The sequence below is a fragment of the Strix aluco genome, chromosome 14 (genome assembly GCF_031877795.1).
Source record: "Strix aluco isolate bStrAlu1 chromosome 14, bStrAlu1.hap1, whole genome shotgun sequence".
Taxonomy (NCBI): Eukaryota; Metazoa; Chordata; class Aves; order Strigiformes; family Strigidae; genus Strix; species Strix aluco.
Window position 1 is genome coordinate 2711020 of NC_133944.1, and position 24078 is coordinate 2735097.

Sequence of the window (24078 nt, forward strand, 5' to 3'; positions counted from 1 at the left end):
ACCATTTCTTGAGAAGACAGCTATCTATCTGCAGAGCCACCTTCACTCCTGATAACTGGCATTTGCTGCCTCAAGATTCCTTAAGATAAGCAAGCCAATAATTCAGACCTATCAAAGTAAATATGTGCCAAAGGCCCTGGTAGTTTTTGGCAGGAGTTAAAGCTTCTAAATATCTTCTGTGGATCTGGCCTAAAGTCCTCTGCTAATGTTTCCTTAACCTTTGGCTTCTTGGTTTTCCTGCTCATGTTCATATTTGTGTGAGAGAAGAAGAGGTCTGCTGGGTCACCCAGCAGACTGAGAGGCAGGAGATGTGGCTTTGGTTCTGACCTTGACATAGACTTTCTCTTGGACTTTGGGATTGTCTTGAGTGTGGGATTAGTCAGAGCACAGCTTTGGGTGGGCTGGAACTTCAGTGCAGCTGACCCTGGAGGTGGCACTGGGGAAAGCAGCAGCTTTTGAACACTTGGTCGTCTGCTGTTTGACCTGTCGAGGTCCTGATTATGAGCTCCATGTCCTTCATTCAGGTGGGAAGCCCCAAATCTGCCTGGGTTGATCACTTGTCGCCCCACTTACAGAGTGCAGGTGCGTGTTGTCTGTGTCTGTCTCTTCTTGCACAGTAATTGAGAGGGTGGTTTAGGACTGAGCTGTGCAGAGATGGATACCCTGGCTCTGCCTTGGCACTTGCCTGAGGCCACGGAGTGAGTCATCACGCCTGTCTGCCTTTTCCCCCTTCCTGCAAAATTTTAGCACTGATACTACCTGACAAGGGGGAAATTTGGAGGTTTAATTTTACTAATGTTAATCTAGCACTGAAGGGACTCTGGTGTGGAAGGTGCAGGTGGGTGTATAGACCCAAAGTGCCAAAATCCCAGGGAATCCAAACCAGGCTGGGTTGGAAGAATGCTTCACAGCACAGGATCCTGGCTGCTGACTGCTCGGCCAGAATCCGGGGATTGTCCTTTTGAGTAGCTCCAGGAGGCTGAGGGAAAACCGCTCGATTCGTAAGCGGCTGGTTCCTGTCCATCAGTGTGTTTCTTGGCTCCAGACCTGGCAGTGTTAATCTAATAACAGCTGTAATTTGTCATGTTACAGGAAGCCAGGTTTACTCTAGTGAGCCCTGCTTGTCTTTGAGAAGTGAGGGTGAGCGAAACCCTCCAAAATGATGGAGGGCTCTTTAAGAGGTGCAAGGATTAAAAAGACCTGTCACTGTGCAGGCTGAGCTGCCTATTGTTGTTAGGCAGAAGCTGACGTAAGGACTGTGACTGTACCCCTCCCCGCTCCCCCAAAATAACTTCTGAATCCCTTGCTCAATTTCAGCCAAATAAAGGGGATGAACTCCAATGCATTACATTCCTACGGGTTTCATGTGAGCAGGCGGAGGGGAGGAAGTGATGCTCGCCATAGAGTCCCTGCTGAGTGAAAGGGTTGACATTTCAACCAAACTCTTGGTTGAAAAAATCCTCACCGGAGAGCAGTGTTAATACCCAGCTGCAGGGAGAGCGAGGGCGGGAGATTGTTTTTTGTGAGCCATCGGAGAATCCAGATGAAGCTTCGTTAGCTCCACCACTGATGGCGCAAATTGTTCTCTCGTGGGTTTGCAGATGCGTTGCTGTAGAGCTGATTTAGGGTTTTCCACTCCCCAAACAAATGCTGCAGTACCTGACCTGTCTGGGAAGAGGAAATGAGGTGGTTATGAGGCTCTACTCATCCTGCATCTTACCCCATGTGGGAGAGCAGCCTCGGGGATGCTGAGTGGAGCTTCCACTGCAAAAGCACCAGTTCCCTCCCCAGAGCTGAGCATGAGGTTTGCATGTGCTGCAAGTTGCAGGATGCCCCCAGTGGTCCCAGGCCCTAAGTGAACTAAAACCACGACAAGAGTTGTGGTGGGTTGTTAGTGTTAGCAAGGAGGGAGCCTGTTGCCAAGTTGAGTTCCTAGTCCCACCTAGGGAGCGAGTTCTAGGTACCAGGCTCTTCAAGCCACCCGGAGCTACCCTCCATCCCCAGGTGCTGGTTGTCACTTGTCACGTTGGCTGCCATCCCACAGTGGGAGGATGCATTTGGGGAGACATTGATACTTCATGGTATCTTAGTAGATAAAGGGATAGACGTTTTCTAAGTGAGCATCATAAATTATATGGGTGAAAGTGCTCTGGAGAGATGATCTTTTCTCTCTCCTTGCCCCATATAAGATCTACTTCATTTGAGCTTCCTGATGTGTTTGGGTGGACGTCTGTCTTTCAGCCTTGCTGGAATTTTGAAAACGCCTGTGTCCTGGTCCCAGTGTTCGAATAAAACAAAGTGCATCTCCTCCCCATCCTTGGGCAGAGCTCCAAGAGCTGCATTAATGAGGCATCTGGCGGAGGAGGCTGGGAGGGGATGTCTTTGTTTTAATGCTAACCTGACTGAGTGTGAAAATCAAGTTTCTGCTGCCTCTTTGCTTTTCCATATGGCATCTTGATTACAGTCTGCTTGGAAAGGGGAAGAGGAAAGGGCAGAGACGATTGTTGAGTTGTACGAGGGATTTTTTTCCCACTTCTTTTAAAACTATGATCATAACACGTGCTGCATTTCACTTCCTTCAGCGTTTTGCTTTTCTTGCCAGGGAACCCCATTGCTGCTCTATTTTTTCCACAGAGGTTTCTCACGTCTATCTGAAGTCAAGCACTTGCTTATTTTGGATTGCCATTAACCAGCTGAGATGACTGGTAACAGTGGGGGTCAGTTTGGGGGCTACTGGTATTGGGAGAGTGAACATGTTTGGGAAGACTAAAATGGAGGGGGCAGATCATGTAGGTTTGTTGGGTCATGGTGAGGCTCCAGCCCTGGTACAACAAGCCTTCACGTAGCAGGCCAGGCAGTAATTCCATGGGTCCAATGTGGTAGCAGTATTACCTGAATAAATGCCTGGTGATGGACATTTGGGGTACAGACTGGCATTCAGTAAACTTGGTTGAGCTTGGAAGATGTCATTTTAGTGCAAATAATAGAATAACATAATAATTCATTAAGAAATGTCTGAATAAGAGAGCCAAAGTTTCTTTTCCACATGGGAAGAATCATATGTGCCCAGTTTCAGGTGAGTTTGAATGTACTGGTTTGTGTGGATTGATAGCTAAGGTGACCCTGCTGTGATTTGAACTCGCAGTTCTATTCCAGCCCCACAGCTTAGATTTGAGACAATTATGTTGTCCTTCCTGCCTACAGTTCATGCCACAGACTGTCTTGGTGCTGTAAGAGGCTTGACTGTAAAACACTTCTGAAGAGAAAACCTTGAATAACTCATCCCTGTGAATAACATCCCTGTGCTGTGGCTGCAAAGGCTGCTGGGGAAGTGGATCTCCATTATCTCTTAGTGCAGAGCACAGCAGTGCCAGTCTGCTTGACAGAGTTAAAAATTGCTATATTTAGCAATATTTAGCTATATTTACTTGCATTTTGCATGCACAAAGATGGTCCAAACACAACAAATCCCAGCCCGTTAGACTTGCCAGCAACTGACTTTGACTTATTGGAACCACCTTACCATGTGTGTGAGGCACAAGGTTGTCTCGGTGCCTGAACTGTTTGTTACTCTGCCTTAGAGCTAAGCAATATTTTAACCTAATTGCCTCATTCCTTCCGAGAGAGAACATTTTTATTCAGCTCTGTGTGGCCCAGTGCACTTCCTCAAAGAGAGACAGGGAGCGTCACGCTTTGGGGTTGTGCTTGGGAACTGGCAGATCCCTCCTCTGTGTGGTTCTTTGTCTTGCTTTTGAGCCTGTATAGATCCCTTCCCTTTAACATTGGAATGTTAATAATACTCCTCATAACAGTTTTGTGAGATGTGGTGCTATAAATATTTCAGGGTGGTATTTCACAAGAGTATGTTCAATGCTGTTTACAGAGAGAACCAGAGCAGCCACTGCAGTGCAGGATGCCTTTCAGCACAGGTTTGTTTCTGATTGATGGCTCTTCTTGCTCATGTGCTGTCACCGGAAAGATCACGTCCTGCAACACAAGGTAGAAAGGTGCATTGGTGCTTAAAGAAAAGACTGAGGAAGTCTTTTCTATTGAGTAGACTTCCTCTGTCAGCCCAGATGTGAGCCTTGTGAGCTTGTTCTTTGGTAGATCAGGATCCAGATGTATGACTGTTGATTGACTTTGCAAGGGATTTGATTTGAGGATTTTGTGCCTTGTGGTGACTGCAGATTCGCTTGGGTACTTTGGGACTGAGTAGACCAGCACACGACACGTACCTGCGTGTGCCACTGAACAGAACGCTTGTTTGCATTCACAAGGGTGAGATGTAAAACTTAACGCTGAAGTCCTGGGCTTCAGCTGCCTCGAGTACTGGAAGATAAAAGTGCTTTGTCCTGAAATGCCCCTTTGATGGGATGTTCTATACATCATCACTTTTGTTATTATGGAAAGGTTCCGAGATTCATCTGAGCATCCTCTGGATGAAGGAATGAATGAAAAGGTAACTCACTTACGCAGCCTGTAGCCACTGCGACATGTAAATCTTTAATTCTTGAATCTGGGGGCTGGATTCAGGTCTGTTATGTTACTATAAGTCCCAGAGTAACTCCACAAGCAAAAGCAAATTCCTTATGGAGCAGTTCTGATCAGACTCATGCTCTACATGTGTAGAGCCAGTCCTTATCCAGACTTATATTTTAATCTATTTTTAAAAAAAGTCTGGAGAATTTACAGCTCCCTCCCACATGTCTGCTTTCTGGTGTCAACCCCATGAAGTAGAGTATTAATCATAAAGTCTGTGAAACCATTTCCAAAATGCTTGTTTTGGACCATGAGCAACGACACAGGTAAAAGGACACAGTTTGCATTTGGGAAACAAACCTTCGAGCTTGCAGCGAGTGCCTTCTGGAGTGGCAGCACGGTTATACGTTACTGCCAGTCCTGCTTGACTGTGCCATTTGGTTTTTCCAGTGCTGTGTTTGGAGACTGGGGACAAAAGACCTTGGCTGTAGGAGTAGCTCTATGTAAAAATACTTTCTAAGAGCAGTTGTTGCAAGTTTAGGAGGGCATGTCCTTACATCACAGGCTATGAGCTTTCCTTTCTAGCCGATTCCTGCAATATGTAAGGCTAAAGCCAAGGAAGCTGAGATGATACAGTACCGGGCAGGGTGAGGCCACCTGGAACCATGTTTCAGCATCTTTTCTTGTATTGCTAGCCTCAAAAAAGGAGAAAACATCCTTCTGCTTGAGAGCAAGTGGTGCTGGTGACCATGAGACTTCTCTGAATTCGGATCAGTCCCCAGACTGGTTGTGACTTTGAGTTAACTGTACACTTGCGGGAACTTGTTTATTAAAGCACACGCATCAATGAATAAACTTTTTATTGTTCAGAATTGATTTTTGACTTGGAGGAAACCTGTTTGAGAAGCAAGGCAGAAGATACTCTCTGAGAACAGGGGTTTTATTGTTAATGTTGATTTTTAATTCCTTCTTTCCTTTAAGAGAAAAATATATTTTAAAAGGTGCCATCCTTTGGAATAATAACACAGGAGCTTTGTTACAGAAGAGGAAATAATGATTTCAGATTGCGGTGAAATTAATACTAGAGGTGCTGTTCTGCAAGGTGATACTTAAAAATCCAGTAAATGCCTAGAAAACCCTACTCTCTGTTAGAATAAGAAGTCCAAGCAATCAATATTAATTCAGTCTTACCCAAACGCTGCTGTTCTGCCTGGAGTTTTTCATTATGACTGGTGTGAGATTGTCATTTTTGATGGTGAATAAGGGCCCTCATTTTCTCTCTCCACAGAAATCTATCACCGCACTTTACAGCTACCTGCTGCCAGTTAAAGTGTAGCAGTAGGGTTGTGGGTTTAGGTTTTGCTGTTGTTTTCAACACTGAGCAGGTTTCTTATTTATTTAGGCTCTGATTCTGCAACCGCTTAACATGTGTTAATGCTGCCTGTTTGAGAAGTCTTGCTGAGTTCAGTGGTGCTAACTGTGCGCACTTTGGGGGACTCCTCAGCGAGAGCAAAAATGTGATAGATTAATCCATGGGGCAGAGAACACACAAAGCAAAACCCTGTTTTCTCTGCAGTTGGGCCTAAAGCTGCCTTTGTTTTGAGAGTTCTTGAAGTTGTCTTTGTTCTTTCCCGTATGATGCTCAGTCTGTGGGTAAACATGAAGGAAGGTGCATCTTTTTGCCTCTCAGGAATGTTGTTGCCAGCTGCCTGGCTTTGCGTGAAGCTTTTGGATGTGACAGATGGGGTGTTGTTCCTTGTTCCTGGAAATGGAAGTGGCGTATTTCACTGAAAGGTCAGGAAGGCTTGAAAGAGCAGAAAAGTGATGTGTAGCTGCTTTTTAATGTGTAAAACAATAACGATGACTTGTTTGGCTGCTATGAATTAGTTCTTGAGGAAATCTAAGTCATTTACAAAGTCTTCTCACTAGTTTGGTGTTATATCCTAAAGGCAGGTGGATGAGTGGAGACGCTATGGGTATGTGGTTTCCTAAGGCATTGAAGGAGAGTGGATGTCAGAGCCAGACTCTTGGCTCTTGGTACTTGGAGAAGACATCTCTGTCTGGAATGTCTTTCTTGCAATTGTGGGAGTTAACTGCTATTCATTAAACTCTCCTGAAAAATTAGCTCCTGAGTCATAGCAGAAAAGACTTCAAGACTTTGGGTGCTGTTAGAGACTAGATGGCTTATCACTAGGAATAAAATTTTTACTGCAAAACACCTGTGTTGCAAATACCAAGAGTTACAGGAAGAACACATGCACTGTTCTGGAGGAAAGGAGACATACGTGTTAAGGCAAGGAAGTTCCCCATGGTTTCCCATTCCAGGAGACCAGAAGTTGAACTCAACCAGCCCAGCTGCCAGTGACTTCAATAAAAGTGGACCGACACAGTAACAGGAAAGGGAATTTTGCTGATAAGTGGAATTTCTTTGTGTTTTAGGGCATCAGGAGGTCCCTCTGGACGAAGTGGACATCGAATGGTTGCTTGCAAAAGACAGCTGATGATCTTCGGAGGTTTCCATGAGAGCGCAAGGTGAGTTACTGCAGGATGGCTGGTGGTCTTAAATCCTCTGTAAAAAAGACAACAGAATTTCACCACTAACAGAAAGCTGGGCTTTATTGCAAGGATTATCCTCAGCAGTACTGTTACTGAACTAGACTTTTATGTTAGAAGGATCTTGATTTAAAATCTTCAAGTGTTTGAGAAACCATTGTACCACTTAGCTAATCACTGAAGTAGTTACTTGTAGCTAAAGCTCAATACATCACTTCTGGCCTCTCAATCTTGTCAAAGAGCCTTGTCTTCCTAGAAACATCTTCTCCAGTAGGCCCCCACATACTGTGAGGTCACAGCTAACACTGTTATGGGGACTGTGAAGAGATCTGAGCTGTGTATTGTCTCAGAGACAGTAAGCAGCATGACCATGGTCCCTGGGAGCACAGTGCAACTTGCAAAGCCCACCCGAGATTTGTCTCTGTCCTTTTAACCTGTGCAGAGCATTTTCCACTAGCAGTATGTGAGTTGGCTAGTAGAAAGAGAACATATGTATGTTGGCTAGTAGAAAGAGAACATAAGGGACATATGTATATCTTTTTCCAACCCCTAGACGGGTGTAGCTCTAATCTGTTTTGAGTTTTTTGTATTCTGGTTTAAGTTACCTTGGATTGTATTAACTGGATAGAGTTGATGAAACCTCTGTTGTAGTAGGGAATGCCATAGGTAAAAAAGAAACCATAGAAGTCTTGCTTAAAGGAGCTTTGTCAAATGCAGATTGTTGCACTGAAATAGTAACCTTCACCTGAACAAATCTGTATGTTGATACAGCTTTGGAAGGAGAAAAGCCATAAATGCAAGGAGTTGAGTAAGGTGTTGCACCTCCTCAGAGGTTCCTGGTGCTGTTCCTGAAGTGATAGCCTATCCTAAATGGTGACCATTACAAAAACCTGTGGTGTGCTGACTTGCTCTCCCTAGAGATTACATCTATTACAACGATGTGTATGCCTTCAACCTGGAGTCCTTCACCTGGAGCAAGCTGGCTCCGTCAGGGATTGGGCCTGCTCCAAGATCCGGCTGTCAAATGGCTACCACTCCTGAGGGCAACATAATCATCTATGGAGGCTACTCCAAACAGGTAGGAGAGACTTTGTGGTAAGCCAGTGCAGTATTTCCTGGACACTAAACAGAGTAGTTGATGGGGAAAAAAACTAAGGGTCTAAAGTGAAAACTGGAGAGGGCAGTGGGCTTAGAGCTTGGGAGGGCAAAACTGAGATCTCTGTGCTGCTACTTCCCTCTGCTCAGTTTCACAATTCTTGTCTCCGGTGGAAGATTGGGTGATCTCATCACATAACTGCCCGCTGCTCTGACTGACGGTGTTTCTGCAGGTCAGGCAGCTGCCAGATGCCCAGAAACCACTTGTAACATGGTGCATGTCAGCCTGTGGGTTGTGCCAGCTTGGAGTGAATGTTTAGCTGTGCCTTTGGATTGTTTATACACAGGCTGGTTCAGGCTGCTGTCAACCAGTACTTTTCCCAAAAGAGGCCTAATTGTGCCTTTCTTCATGCACTTGGGTGCTGATCAAGGAGCTGATCTTGGTGAAAATGAATTTTGTATTGTCCCTGCTAATCTAATCCAGTATAAGGAGGTGATAGCGGAGAGATAGGAATAAACAACTGGGAGAAAGGATGTTTTATAGCCACAGTGGTGGTTACTGCCAACATAAAGCATTCTCAGGTAGTACTCATCCGTGTTCCAGCAGTTGCAGGTTAAAAGCAGCAGCTGCCAGGAGACTTGTATTTTCTTGCATCAGTGAAAGGGTTAAGGGAGCAGCACTAGTTAGCAAACTCAATAAGCCAAAGAAGACTTTTGATGAGCACCAGGCTTCCTCTGCTCTGCTTCTTGCTTTGTTATTCATGGTAATTTATACTGGATAGCCCTTTAGACCATATGTCCTCATTGACCAAGTATCCCTGTCTCCATGCTGGGTGGGAGGAAGTAAATATTTCATTGAGCAAAAGGCTCCTGCAAAAGCTTTTAATGTTGCGAATGCAGACAGAAGACCCGGATCCTGCTGCTACTGTCTCAGTGGAAAGGCATCGCTTCCAGCAGTGCGTCGCTGGGGGAGGAGGACGCGTTGTTCTGATGTGAATAAATGAACAAAGAAGAAAAGCAGGGAAAGGGGAGAGAAGATAGTCAGTCTATATATTTAGAAGCATTTGTGCCTCCTCACGGCCTGCGCTTAGGGCTCTATCTCATCAGATGTGCATTTGATTAAATAGCAGTAACAATACAGAGGCATTTTCTACCCGAAAGAGCTTTGTCCTCTTCCTTTCTCTGTCCTGTTTCCCCACTCTTGAGGGTGGGAAGGAAGCAGGAGCCTGCACGCTATGCTAGATGTGGATCTCTCGTGGCTGCTGAGAGCAGCTGGGTTTCAAGTGCACACTGAGCCCCATGGAAATATAAAAGTTGACGCATGTTTGCAGTTGGTTCTATTCCACTTTATGAGGGTGGGCTCTGTTGTGCTGCCCTGGGTTGTTTTGAGCTAATAAAAATGAAGTAGAAGGGATGGGGGAATGCAAAGCTGCTCTCAGCCTTTATTCAGGGCACTGAGCAAGGATAAGAGCTGGGCACTGTTCCTCTCCAGCTTGGAGAGCAGCTTTTAGATTAAAACAGCCACTCCTCTTATGAAATCTACTTCCTTTGTAATACAGAGAGGTAAGTCTGCTTCTCTCTGATGTGCCATTCCAAACGGAGACTTTGCTTGTGTATTCTGTAGCACAAGTGACCTTTCAGGCAGGAATGGTGCAGCCGAGCTACAAACTGACCAAAGCATGGGACAGAATGTTCACTCCTGCTCTCCTGAGATGTGAAGGCAACGAACCTTTAGCATGCTCCTGAAAATTTAATTCAGCAAGATTTAGCCCCTCTAGGAGAAACACAGCTTTGTTAATGTGTGGCTATTTAATTCTCGTTGTATCTTTGCTTATAGCTGATTGAGCTGAGTCTCTCTGGGTTTACTTCAAAGTGAAGAAAGTGTGTTTGGCTTGTGTACTCTGCCCCCAGTCAGTGGCTGGGGCACTCTTGGGAGAAATACGAGGTAGACAGTGGAGGAAACAATATTTATTGGAGCTGGGCAGGCACAGGAGAAGACCTGCCTCCAATTAGAGGCACAGATGCTACATTCAGGAGTGCTATGAAGACATTTTTGGGCATATGAAGACATTTTTGCATATGAAACCAGGCAAGTGTCCAAGCAAAGCGGTGTTTACCAAGTCATACAGAGACTTCTCTTCTAATAAGAGGCAGGACGAAGTCGCACGTGTGCTGTAAGAAAGGTGCAGATTTGTGTGGGGGCTTCCTGAGGCCAGAGCTGCTACCAAGCACGTATGGGGTGTGAATTGGTTTGGAGGGAAGAGGAGTGGAAATCATAATAGCTCCTCTGTTTTAGTATCGGCACAACATGGCTGTCACAGTACTGGAGGAAAGTGGTGATGTGGTGAGGCTGCTTCCCGGCGCTGGGCAGTTCTGATGCATTATATCCTCCGGTCCCCTTAGACCTTGTAAATCTGCTTTGAAGTACAGTACCAAAATAGCTGTGTGGTGTGGTATAATGCACGTTGCCTAGGGCAAAAAGAGAGGTAAACCCAGGAGATTCATGGTTATGGGTGGAATTGTAGGCATCTCTGTACCCAGCCGGCTGTTGGGGCTCTCTAAAGCCCAAGTAACACTGTGGGCTTGCAGCCAGGGCTGTTCCACTGATCAGGGTGTCCATCCTGAGCCTGGTCAGCAGGCGTCGTGAGCTGGGAAGGCAGAAACAGAGAGATTTAGTCCCTGCTTGGATTTTTTTCTGGATTTGCATGCAGAACTGAGCCTGGAGGGTCAGTTTTCAGAATGTCTGTTGGTCCAGGCCATATTGCTGAATTCCCTTCGTGTGACCTCAATAAGAAAGTCTCTTTCATAGCTGGGAAATAGAGGCAGAAAAGATGAAGTGACTTGCCTAAAGCCCTCCAGTACTTTGTATACAGAGCCAGGACAAGAACCTTGGTACCCAGACATGCCTTTGCCTGTGCCAGCCACTAATTTTGCTGACCAAGTGGTGAATAACCAGGATGCAAGTGGTGAAAAAGGAGCTTTACGCCCCTGAGTGCGACTAACTTGAGATGTTGGTGCGCAAATTGACAAGAGTGTGCCTGATAATTTAAAATCCACGGCTCTTAGCACGATGGTGTCCCTGTGTTCATCTGTTTCAGCCTAGAAATGATAAAGGCAACTTCTGTGATCCCTTGCAGAAGGAGATGTTGTGGGTGTTGTCAGCTCCGTCTAAAACGTACCTCAAAATCCCTCAAGGAGCTCAGACTTGCTGTCCTGCTGATCTTAAAGATGTCCTCACCCGTTTCTCATGCTGGGGATGGGCCTTGCTGCAGCGAGCTGCATTTTTGGCTGTGTAAAGCAATGAGACCTCTCCATTGCTAGGCAACGTGAGCGCACTGGCACGGCGAATGCAGCCGGGAGGTGTTGGAGGCGAATGCTGCTCTACCTTGCAGGTGCGAGCAGCCTACAAGCCATGGGAGGGCTGGCGTTAAACGTGTGCAAGGCTTTTGGATGCCAAAGACAACTGGCGTGTGGAGGGGTTTTTTTTTCAGTTTTGGGGTGGGATTTTTTTTTTAAGTGGCAAGCTTTGCAAAGCTGAATTGGATTCTGCTGGGAGATTGCTTGTGGCAGGGCTGAAGTGTTTGCCTGAATTGCACGGTCTGATGGGACTGGTTCCCTCTGTAGTTCTGCCTGCTAAGGGCTTCTGTTAATTGGATGTATTTTGCCACCGTTGATCTTTTTTATCAGACGTATTTTGCACGTTATACACAGGGAATCCTGATTCCCCCTCTCAAGAACAGCTGTCCGTGCCTCAGTTTCCTTGCTCTTTGAAGGGGGATAAACAGGCACCTTGCTGTCTGGCTGTGGAGCTAGAGGGTTTTTTAGCTAAAGCCTGTAAAGCTGTTGTAACTCTCTCATGTACCTGTATGTGCAGACAATAGGCTGTGGATATCCAAGGCAGTTTTGTGCTTAAAAGCAAACACCTAGAACTTCAAGGCAAGAAGGACAGCGGGGGGAACAGGAGCCTTTTGTGACCGAGGGATCGATTTGCTCGGGGCAAGTGGGTGTCCTGGGTGTGAGGGGATTGATCTCTCCGGTAGCGGTGTACTGGTAGCTGGTGAAGTGTCTGCTTTTGAGCCAGCGTGAGTTGGGGAAAACAGGCATCTCTTTGACAACAAATTACTAACTCCCACTCCACCTCATTGGGGTTTTCTCAGCCCAGGAAGCTTTGTCATGTTGCATACGCAGTGTGTTTACTACAGGGAGCCATGTGGTTTTCAGGAGGAAAATAATGCAGTTATTCTATGCAGCTTGTACAATAGTGAAGCCAACCGCTCTTTCAGTATTTGCTATTTCCTGTCCTTTTGTGCAGACAGTGCTCAGATATCTTACTGTGCTCATGCACACTTCAGCCTGTGTGTCCCCTGCGCATAGGAATGTGTGCTCTGTCTAGCATTTAAGGACAAACTGCAGCCTGCCTGGGACTGAGGAGGAAATAACCACCATTTCCCTTCTCCTTAGCAGACAGGCACTTCGCAGCATTGGGGTGCACTTCAATGCTATAAGGTGTGAAGACTCCTCCCTCCCTCCCTCCCTCCCTCTGCCTCTCCTCTGCCCATCCATCCCTGACCTGTTTGCTCACATAAGGCTTGGAGAGGTGTTTGATTAAGGTGAGGGACAGACTAAAAAGGCTGCTCTATCTCAGCTGGCTGCAGCCTGCAGCTCTGGTGGTGACTTCTGCTGCTCTAGACCTGTGTGACAGAGCCAGTGAAGTGTGACATGGCCAGAGGATGGCACTTGCTCCGCACAGTGACTCACAGCCCTTTGAACTTGAGAGCTGCTGCTGTAGATGCCACAATATGTGCACTGCCAGGCTATGAATTGGTGTATTTGATACTTAACAGCACCTTTCCTAGAAGGTGTTTCTTTCCCTTCCTGCCTTGACAGCTCTCTCTCAAGGGTCACTTCAAAGCAGGCAGCTCCCAAGCCCCTCCAAACACCAGAGCTCCTCTAGCTGGGCCTCAGAACCACTTACCAATGCAAAAACTTGTCTCACTTGTTTTCCACGTGCTGGAAAAGTGGCAGTGGCTGAAGGAGTCATCGCTGTATAACCTCATATTCAGAAAATAGAACTGTCACTGCTGCTTGTTCCTGCAGGCTTCCTGTCCCTTGTGTGCCTGATGTTCCATTGCTCGAGGACAGTAGGTGGAACAGTGCAGTTGTTGACTTCATTGAAGTGGCTGCACAAAGAGGATCTCTCCAGTGTGTGTCTTTCAGTTCACTAATGGGCACGCTTAGGTGCATGTGGGCAACAAAAAGACACCCGAGCCAGAGCCCCAAACTAACAGATTTCCCAAGACAGCCCCGCAGGCAGACCCTGGTCCTTAAGTTAACTGAAGCTTCCTTTTTGCTGCATTGCGAGCAGATTTCTCCTGTTTCCTCTGGCACTTCACTATCGGCCTTCCCTGGGGCTTCTCAGCATCTTCCAAGTTACGGTGTTGTTGTGCAATGCCTCAAACACACTTCCCTCTCTGCCTTTCCAAGAACTGAATACCATTCCTACGAGTTGGATACCGGGCCATGCAGTAACATCACAGCATACCCTGCAGTAACAAAACCTGGCGAGTGCAAGGCACAGGGTTGGGTACAGATGTGCAGCAAGAACAGGACAAGCCAGCAAGAACAGAACAAGACAGCACCGTGCTGTTGTGCTCTCAGGTGCACCCAAGTCCTGCTTGTCTTCCTGAGGACTGGACCCAACCCTCCCAGCTGGGATCCACCACCCACTTCGTGGAAGCAGTTACACAGTGTAGCAATGCCATTGCCCCCAGGAGGAAGGGAATTACAAGGAAGCAGGAGCTCTGCATGAAGGATGGGTGGATAATGACATTATTAAAAGACCTCCTACAGTGGTGTTGCATACTGCTGCTTTCAAATGCTGCATGTTGCTATGAGCACTGGAGTACAGGGGCTTACAGTGAAAGGAGCAAGGGAAAATCGCATTTAAAATGGTGCATTTAATTGCCTCAACTGAGGCTTGATCCTGCTCTTGCTGGTGTCTTGCTGTTGCCTTTAGTAGGGGTGGAAGTGGGACTTCTCTTTCCGTTTAGGAGAAAAAAACTGTTGCTCAAGGCTCTGTGGGGCCCTAAATGCTAAAAATGACAGCTGCAGTCAGCGCAGAGAGCGCGCTGTCACCTCTGCTTCTCCTGTGGTGGGATGGAGATGGGGGGGTGGCAGGGACTGAAAGTCTGTGTGCTAGTCACAGATCTGTATTTAAACTCAGGCCTTGCAAATGGTACAGCACAGACGCTCTGAGCTTCTGCTCAGCATTCAAGGGCAGGATCCCAGAGGGCCTTGCAAGCCCTGTGGAAAGTTGTCGTGTGCCACTTTGGTGGAGTGGGTATCTGCTCTCTTTTACAGCTAGAGAAGCAGAGCCATAGATGTTAAATTAGTTCCTTGAGAGCAGGTGATACTGGCTGTGGCAGAGTAAAAGGCAGGACCTTGAGTCTTGTGTTTCCTTGGTGCTGCCCATCCTTCCTTCCTTCCGCAAAACAATCAGTTTTAATCCCTTATGACAATTTATTTCTCTTCTCTGGGTGCCAAAATTCCTGCCCTTAAACTGCATCCTGCAGTCTTCACACAGCCACAAGTCCCAGGACCTGTGTTCAGCCTGGAGAGCCCTGCCTGGTTGTCACAGGCAGAACTTGGTTGTGGCTCATCCCAGGGAGTAGCCCTGGTTTGAACACTGCAGTTGTGAGCTGGCTGATGCTCCAGAGTTGCAGTGTGACTACCTGTGTGGCTTCTCCTTGCCCAGTCGCAGTGTTTGCATTTTCAGCACAGGAATGTAGACATTCAGGCTGATGTGTGGGGTGGTGAGTTCAGAAGGGCACATACCACCATTCCGGCCCGGGTGACTTTCTTGGCCTTGAAAAATTGGACCTCCTGTGTTTTGGGCCACTGAAACTGTTTCACTGAGCATCCCTGTCTTCCTCTTCTCTGCAGAGAATTAAGAAAGATGTTGACAAAGGCACCCTGCATACAGATATGTTCCTGCTGAAGACTGAAGGGGCAGGCAAGGAGGAAGGTAAGCTACTGCTGCAGCTAGGAGGGCTGTGCTGGAAGTGATGCTGCAGGCCTGTGAATGCAAATCCTCTCTCTTCCTTTGAATAACAGACCAAAAAACCCCAACTCTAAAACAAAATATCCCTTTTAATGAAAAGCACTATGCCCCAGTGTTTGCTCTGGGGCTAAACACAGCAGATGAGTTGATTTAAATATTTCTTCTTCCCAGGGGTAGCTAAGTGCATTTGTGTACTGTGACTCTAGCTTAAAAAGAAAGGGGCTAGGCTGAAGGAAACAGCAGTTTCAGGGGGATATTGGAGGAATTATGTTCTCCTTTTTTATGCGTGCTGGAAAAGGAAGACAGGCCATCACACAAACAGGCAGAATTCCTCACTGCTGCGCTCTGCAAAGGGAAATGGGAAGTAGGTGCTTGTTTCTGCAGCAGACTCTACACTGCACAACAGTTCTGTCCCCTTCTTGCACTCCCATTTTACAGCCTGAAAAGATGAGGCTGTGTCTGCTTTGCTGAGCAAAGCTTTCTGGTTAGCTGAAGGCTGTAGGGAGTCAGCTCCGGGTGACTTGATTTCAGAGCTAATGTAAATGGTAGCTCTGACATGGTGAAACACTGGGAGATTGGAGCTGGTTGAGAAACTGGCAGAGCTCTGGAGGAAGGTTGGGGTGTGCTTTTTGTTAGAGGATCACTTCTAGCTCACGGCATCGTCTATGTTGACACCTCCCAGTTGGTCCTGGAATAGTCTGAGATGGAGTTGAGGGTCTCCAGGCTCCTTGCATAACTATGTGAGAAACTCTGGCCTGCACAGGCAGCTTCAGAAAAAACTACAAAAAAAGATATTTCAGGGATTTTTTGGTTTGTACGTGGGAGGGAATTAAAACAACATTTTGAAGTTCCTGTTCCCTGGGACATTTTGATCACTGCTCTTCTGTTTCACAACAGAAAATCTTTGGGATTTCAGGATTCTCCACACTGGAAATTCCTGTTTTGACAAACTCTCTTTGGTAGTGGTGTCTCACAGATTCTTGTAAGAGAGAAGATTGGGGTGTGATCTCATTAGATTACCTAGTGCAGGGATGTTGTCAAGAGTGGTTGTTGGTTGGTTGGTTTATCTGTGAATGTCCCCAGAAATAGGAATTCCATCACTTCCTTTAGGAGAGAGTGTATTTTGTCCTTGGCTCAGGGAATGGCACAATCTTCTTCAAGCTAAATTTCTAAAATGTTAAAATTGTGATTGATTTCTTTAAACCTGACCATCTTAAAGTGGGATTTGGGGAGAAGAGTTAGTCACATACATTGTCTGAATTCCAGACCCTGCTTGCATTATGTCCTGTTTATAGGTTATCTTGATGAAATTGTGGTTCCTTTGGAAACACAGTGCCTAGCCAGTGCATATGCTTCTCCCAGCCTGCACGTTAGGGCTTTGCTCTAAATCCAGAGTAGAAAGGATTGGGGAAGAAGTGGAGGGTGTAGAGCACAAGGTTCTCCCACTGCTGAGCCCTTTTTTAAAGTGTGGTTGGGTCTCCTTACAGTGAACTTTACCTATTCTTGGGGTTAAGGCAGTGGTGCAAGTTGGTGGATAAGGGTACTGTAGTAGAAGGGTCTGTAGAGAGAATTGATGTAGGATGAACTCCATGGGATAGCTGAGGTGTATTTCCTTGGTACTCAATGGCTATATATAATCAGTCCTTGTTGGAATTCCACCCTCCTATAAAGGTGTATACGCCTTTCAAGAGGCTCCTTGCCCCAGAAAGTGCACCCTGGAGATAGCTCTTGGCATTTGCTTTTATTGAAGACACAACGGCTTTCTAAGGGATGTGCAGATTAGAATCACAGAATCATCTAGGTTGCAAAAGATCTTGAAGATCATCTAGTCCAACCGTAATTAGCTGCGTGATTGAGGTGGAAATGCAAGTGGTTCTGATGAATTCTTGTTGTTGAAGGCACACTGTACAGTTCTGCGAATGTCCAAAATGGGTCATTTTGTTACTTGCTGGAGTACTGAAGGGCCTTGGAAGATAAGCAAATTATCAGGATTCTTCTTTACTGATGCTCATGTTTGCTTTTATCCATTACCAGACAAGTGGGCATGGAGTCGGCTCAACCCATCTGGCGTGAAACCCACTCCCAGGTCTGGCTTCTCCGTAGCAGTTGGTCCCAATAACCGCTCCCTTCTGTTCGGAGGCGTGCATGACGAGGAAGAGGAAGAGAGCATTGAAGGGGACTTCTTCAATGATATTTATTTCTATGACATCGGGAAAAACCGCTGGTTTCCTGGACAGCTAAAGGTTTTGTTTTAAAAATAACTCAGATATATTCAGTTCGTTCTCCTTGATCAGCTGACACGTGTTCTTTGGGCCTTTTTTGGCCTCATACAACTCTCTCGCAGCGTGGAGCAAGCCTCTATTCCTGATAACTCGGGGTGCTCAGAAGCTAAGCCACCAGGTGTGACTGCTGCTTTGATCTGTAACCCACTGATTGCAAAGAGGGTGAGAGGCTGTAGAAATGAAGCTGGGGATGTGCAACCAGCAGATTTTTGTTACCAGACCACCTGAATTCTCTGACTTTATGCTGCCCCTCTCCTTCCCTGCCACGTAGCTCCTCGTGCTCTCCGTGCCCCGCTTCCGCAGCGCGATGCAGACTTGTCACCCTTCTGGGGAGAGAGGAAGCCTGAGAGCCCTGATGGTTGGGCACGAGGCAAGGGTGGTTGAGGAGGCAAACTCCCTCCTCCAGGACTCAGGCTGCGTGTGCCCCATTGTTTTGTAATGCAAAATGAAACAAAGCAGCAGGAAAACATAGTTATGGTGTTTTACTGGAGGCTGGCTCCAGGTCAAACGTGTAAGTCTGATATGAGATAGTTAAGTAAAAGCTACTGTGAAAAGATCTTGTATTGCGTTGGGATCAAAAAACCTCCCTCTTTTCCCCAGTGTTGATGAGCTACTAGAAGAGATGAAATATTAACCTTGGCTCATAAGAACTTCAGAAATGTGGCCCTCAGCTCAGATCTTTGATTTTGTTTGAACCACTCTCAAGGGGGAAGTAAGGTGCAGATGACCTGGTTGAACTTCCTTCTTTCCACCCCTGCTGTTTCTGGCTTTGTTCTCAAAAAATAGAAGTCAATCACGTAATAGCAGGCAAACATGCACTCAGATGTTTGCTTCTGCCTTCCTAGCTGACTGTTTTCCAGTCCTTTCATACAGTACTTCGGAGACCTGGAGCGCTTCCTGGTAATGCACTGTAATTTAGCACCCAGCAATTGTTTTGATTTCATAAAATGGTGGGTTATTTTCTCTTGCTCATGTCACAGATGAGTGGACTCTGTGTGTGTGTGTGTCTGCATGCGCCTGCAAGATAGCAGAAGAGCTGTTTTCTGTCTCTTCAGCACACGTTGCCATTAATAGAGGAAGCAACTCCACGCCATGGGTCCTCCAGGAGTTTTACTGCTCCTTGTTTTATGGCTGGTAGAAGTTCATGCTGAGTGGGAGGTTGCACCTATCACTTGAGACTTAAAACGTAGTGAAAAATAATTGAATTCTCCCCCCTCCCTCCCAGCAGCATCCGTAGTATTTGTGTTAACTGCTGTACATGCTATTAGGCGCACACAATTCACATGCAGTCTCCTTCTGCTCCTTGTTCCTGCTAACAGGGACCAAAATCAGAGAAGAGGAAGCGAAGACGTGGCAGACAAGCTGAGGCAGAGGGTGCGGGAGATGAGGAAATGGAGAAGCAACCTCCACAAGGCCCGGTGGAGATAGTCAAAGAGGTGGTTGCAGAAGATGGGACTGTCATGACGATCAAGCAGGTGATCTCTGGAGCTGCAGAAGAGAAGGAGAGGTCTGAATCGGAGGAGGATGAGGAAGATGGAGCCTTGGGCCAGCAAGTGGAGCCGTGCCCGCGTTCGAATGCCATGTTGACGGTGAAGCATGGGGTCCTCTATGTGTATGGGGGAATGTTTGAGGTGGGCGATCGCCAGTTCACCCTCAGTGACCTCTACAGCATCGACCTGCACAAGATGGAGGAATGGAAGGTGCTAGTGGAGATGGATCCAAGTAAGCACTGATGGTGGGATCTCTCTCTCTGCCTTTAACATTAGGGAAAAAAAAACCACAACTATGGAGCTTCCTCAAGGGGTGGTGATGAGCCTTTGAATAGTGTTTTTTCCTGGACAGGAAAAAGTTTGGGAGTACGTGTTGTGCAGTGTCTTATGGTCACCATTGCTGCAGAAACCTGTCTGGTCCAGAGCTTTGTGGTCACTGCAGAGAGTGAGCTCTGGTCTATCTGCTTTGAAAACCAAGACATGTGAACAGAGTGTCTTTGTTCAGTGGTGGCAAGTTCTGGCCTGGGAAGTCCTGCTGTGCTGTGCTTGTCCACTCGGCAGAGGACAGGGATGGGTGCTCTTGCCTGTCCTCACCTTCTCAAGGCACTGAGGGGCTTGGGTACTGCAAAGCACGTGGGCATTAGCTAGAGTTATCTCTGTGTACCTTAAATGTGTCGTGTGTTTGCTGCGTACTCTGAATACCTTGCTGGGCTGTTCCCAAGCTGGGAAGGTTAGCTCAGGGGATGTGGCAAGCATAGAAGTCAGTTCCCTCAGTTCCTGACTACACGGTCATGACACGAGTGTTCAGTAGTGTTGCAGAAAGCATTACCTGGGAGACCTCAATGAAGATGGATTTGATGGATTTTCTACTAGTTACTGAAAGAAACTGTGGGTCTATCTGAGAGCAGCATATCTCTTATGGTAATGGGCAAGTGATTCAGCCCAGGTCGCGTGCTCGATGCTGCAGAGAGACATTAGAAGAGGGTGCCCCTGCCCTGGGAGCTCACAGCCTGCCTGTGCGTCATGGGCAAAGGGCAGAAAGGAGGGAGTCTTGCTCATGGTCGTGAGCTGTGAAGTGCTAGGGAGGAGAGTTGACTTTTGTCAGCATCGGCACGAAGCAGCTTTTCTTCCACAACTGTTCTGTGCTGTTTGCTTCTTTCTGACTATTTCATCTTGTCCCACTGCTCCCCATCAGAGCCAGGCCCTGCACAGCGGGTGGATCTGCGAGGGCAACGAATACAGCAGGGCTCTTAAGGAGCACATCTGTCACCTTGCCTGGCATCCTCCCTGACAGTTCTGGGTGCAGGAGTGGGAAACAGCTTGCTATTTATTTATTCTGTTTTCTTTCTCATCAAAGAAGCACAAGAATGGCTGGAGGAGTCCGAGTCAGATGAAGAGGATGATGATATGGAAGGTGCAGAGGGAGGGGAAGAGGAAGAGGAGAGCTCTGAAGAGGAGAGTGAAGATGAGGGAGGTAATGATTAAGATGAATGTTGTCTTCATACTAATATAAAGTGGGTTTTAGTGGAATACCTGATGGTTCCACTGCCAGCCTGGAAGGCCTCACTGGCATCCAGGTGAGTTTTCCAGCAAAAGCAAAGTTTTCACAGCACACTGATCTCTGGGTAGAAAAGAGAAATTTCATTGGTTACTGATAGGGTTTTAGGCTGTTACATTTAAACACATTATCTGAAGAGTAGTCTTGGCCGGGTTGACACACGGAGGGGCAGACTGCCTTCATTAGCTGTTGGTGACCTCTCTTTCTGTCTTCCTCCTATTGTGTGCTAGGAGAGGAGCAACACCCATCTGTTCAGCCTGATGAGAAGCACGCAGACTATCTCTCCAGGACGGAGCAGTATTGGATTAAACTAGCCCGCACCAACATGGGCCCGGATGCCAAGGAGAAGAAGGTGGTAAAAGTAGCCCATGCCATGGCAAAGACTTTCTATGAAGATTCAGTCTAGATGTTTTTGAGACTGTTCTGTGAGTGAAGAAACGTGCTGGGAGCAGTGGTTTGCCCCACGGAGCTCAGCCTGATGTGCCAGGCAGTCGGTGTGCCTGGAAGGCGTCCCAGCACTCCGGCTTTTGCCTGCTCTGTGAGCGCCTCTGGGCTGACCAGTTTTGATATACCTACTTGATTAATGCTCTGGATATGCTGTTATTCCCCTGCAGGTTGTGGGAGGGTCTTGAGGAACAGGATTGCTGTCCAAGCACTTGTTCTGCTGAGGCTGGGATATACAATACTGTCATATATTTGTTCAAAAGTTGTTTTGAGTCTGTCAAGACAAACTGCACATCACAATGGTTCACTGGTCCCAAATTTCCTACCCTGACTGAGGCCAGAACATGTCTCCAGGGGTTTCTACAATAAACGTACTTGGTTACATCATCTTGGTTTTCTTATTGAATCCCATCCTAGCTTTTCACCTTCTTTTTCTCCTGCGGTGGAAGAGGAATCGCTGTTTGTCCTGTGAAATATGCAGGTAGTGGTCGTAAGGTGCACCAGCAACCGAGATGTGGCTGCACTGCCTGGAGAAACCTGGGAATCCTTTCACACCTTATCTGTATGAGAGCCACTGTAACCCCTGATGCATACAACGGTAGAAGACTCCTTCTTAATGTTAGCTGTAGCAGGTTTTGCCTTTGCTTGTGGAATGTCGCAGTTCAGTTTCTCACACTGGCCAAGAAAGCAGTTGTCCTACAAATGCACTTTGTGACCAGTGAAATGTCCTACCTTGAGACCTGATGGCATGTTGAGGGCAGGAGGGAGTGGGCTGATGGTCTCAAAAAGGATTTATTTTTTTAAATTTTTACCCCTGCTTCCTGACTCAGCCCCTCTCCTCAAGGCGTGGCTTTCTTTCCAGCAGAGCAGTGCTGTGGTCTGTGGGGACAACAGATGGGATACAAGTGTGTGTGTTGCAGTGAACAAGTGATGACTTGAGTTGACACCAGAAGGCACTGTCTGTCCTTCTGCAGAGAAATCCAGGGTGCCGTGGGTATTGTTTTGGCAGGGGCATCACCAGGGAACCAGCTCTCAGGAGAGCAGTGCTAGGTTCTGCAAGGCTAATTAGAATGTAACGAAGGTTAAACAGAGCAGGCTGCCAATGTGATTTAATTGTCAAGATAAAAACATGTTTGATAGGGAGGTTAGCTTCCATGCAAAATAACAGGCAAGAGGTGAAAACAAACCATTTATTGATAACCTAGGAAGGAATCCATAATCCTTGCCTGGCTAACAGCATCAGTTGCCCTGTTGTCCTGTCACTTGGGTTACTTTACAGTATCTTAGTCTCGTTGACGTTTGATCCTTTGTGTGTGTATGACGTCTGTGGCTTTCTGTGCAAAGTTTTGGGGAATCTGCCACAGAGTTGCATTTGCAGATTTTGTTTTATTATTATTTCTATTTATTTATCTTTGCTTGAAAAATAGTGGTTTTCAAATCACAGCATTTGTGCGCAGGACTCCATTCCAAAGGCCCAACCAGACAGGGCAAAACACACTTTTTGCCAGATTTTTTTGCCTTTTCAAACACAGATACACATCCTGAAAGAATTTTTTCCCTGAGCTGAAGCCGGGTTGCAGCAGTGCCAAGGATGAAGGATAGTTTTGTACAGTGCTGCTGCAGACACAGGAAAAGATTCTCCCTCCCCCTTCTCCGGTAGAGAGACTGTTGGATGAGGGAACTAGATGCCTCGGATGAGCTGGAGTGTGTGCAGTGATAATCTGAGGTTTTTCCTTTCATCTTTTTCTCAAGGGCTCTGGAACGTAGTCCTAGTTGTGCTCTGTGCCAAGCTAAGCATGACTGGAGAAGGCATAGACTGGAGGAGACACGCTTCCAAGGAACCTGTGAGTCAAGATGGGCCAACTGTCCCGCTCCTGCGAGCAGCACGGCGGCGTGTTTGTGCAGCCTCGCGTGAGGAGCACACCGCCTGCCTTGCGGAGCTGGGGGAGAGGAGGCTTTGGGGGTGGGTTGCAGGGGAGATGTTGACTTCCCAGGGCTGTCATTGCCCTGCTGTGAGCTTGGTTCAGTTCCTCCCAGAGCTGGGGTTTTGGATGAGCCAGCACAGGCTGTGGTTGGCCATACGGCTTGGTTCAGGAGGCTCTGGTGGCCATCCTTAGGTTGTACGATGAGAAAATGCTGCCATGGCAAACTGTCCTGGCCTGAAAATTGAGGCTTAGTTGTCAGCTCTGAGCAAATGAGGCTGTCACACTGTAATTGGAACAGCCTGCATGGGGACTGAAACCCACACAGCGTCCGTTCCCACTGGAGCATTTGCAGCCATTGGACTTGAGACAGAAATTAATTCTGATGCGTCTGCAGCCATTGCTCGGCAGAATGAACAAGGCAAACGCAGAACTCCCTTGAGCCCTGCCTGGATCAGCCTGGCCCATCTCTTCCTGGTCTGTCTGCGGAAGCCTCGGAAGCTGTGTTGGTTGAGCAAATGAAACCTCTGAGAAAAGGTAAAACTTCTCACCTAAGCAGGGATGACTGATTGTTACTACTACATTAAGCGCCTACAGAGGAGGTCAGAATGTGATGGGCTTTGCCATGGTCTTCAGAACGCTTTGATACCAAACTGTACCAGTACCTTGCTCCTCTGAGCACTGGCTGAAAGCCCCCTGAAGCCTCTTCAGGGTTGCTGGATCAGATATCTGGTTGTTTTTCTTGTACTGGGTCCAAAAGTACCTTAAAGAGGAAGGCAGGTATTTTGCAGGCAGACACACATCAGTGAAGTGGCTTGTCTAAAATACCCGAGAGAAGGGCCAAAGCTAGAACTTGGTAGAAAACTAGGAACCAAGGAACTCCAGCAGAGTCTGTCATAAGAGTAGTTATTCTTGTCTCACATGCACAAAGAACAGCATGTACCCTTTTTAATGTATGAACGCCCAGATAAAATTCAATTATTCCTTTGGCATCCATCAGACCATTGCTATTGCCCATCTCGTTGTAAAGGGATGAATGTGTAAACCTTTACACAGGAGAAAGAGACCTCAGTTGTTTATTATATCTGGAAACAATCAAGCTCTTAGGGTTTTTTTCAGCTGAAATTGAAGACTGAAAGTAACTTTTTTACTCAATCCTTGAGGAAAATGTGTTCAGTAATCCCTTTTCTTTGGG

General features: G+C 46.9%; 1 protein-coding gene across 7 annotated transcripts in view; it reads left to right on the plus strand.

Annotated features, from left to right (window-relative positions):
• Window positions 1-21348, plus strand: part of KLHDC4 (kelch domain containing 4) — a 28929-nt gene extending 7581 nt beyond the window's left edge. For 3 of the 7 annotated variants that reach the window (XM_074840105.1, XM_074840107.1, XM_074840111.1), the window contains 7 exons: window positions 6919-7011; window positions 7951-8110; window positions 15070-15151; window positions 17222-17430; window positions 18789-19191; window positions 20317-20433; window positions 20748-21348. In XM_074840105.1, the coding sequence (XP_074696206.1) occupies window positions 6919-7011; window positions 7951-8110; window positions 15070-15151; window positions 17222-17430; window positions 18789-19191; window positions 20317-20433; window positions 20748-20923 (1240 nt within the window). In that variant the 3' untranslated portion in view covers window positions 20924-21348. Of the gene's footprint in view, window positions 1-3883; window positions 3930-6918; window positions 7012-7950; window positions 8111-15069; window positions 15152-17221; window positions 17431-18788; window positions 19192-20316; window positions 20537-20747 lie in introns of all 7 variants that reach the window. The other 4 variants (XM_074840108.1, XM_074840110.1, XR_012625157.1 and 1 more) reach the window with 3 other exon arrangements.
• Window positions 21349-24078: the final 2730 nt, after the last annotated feature.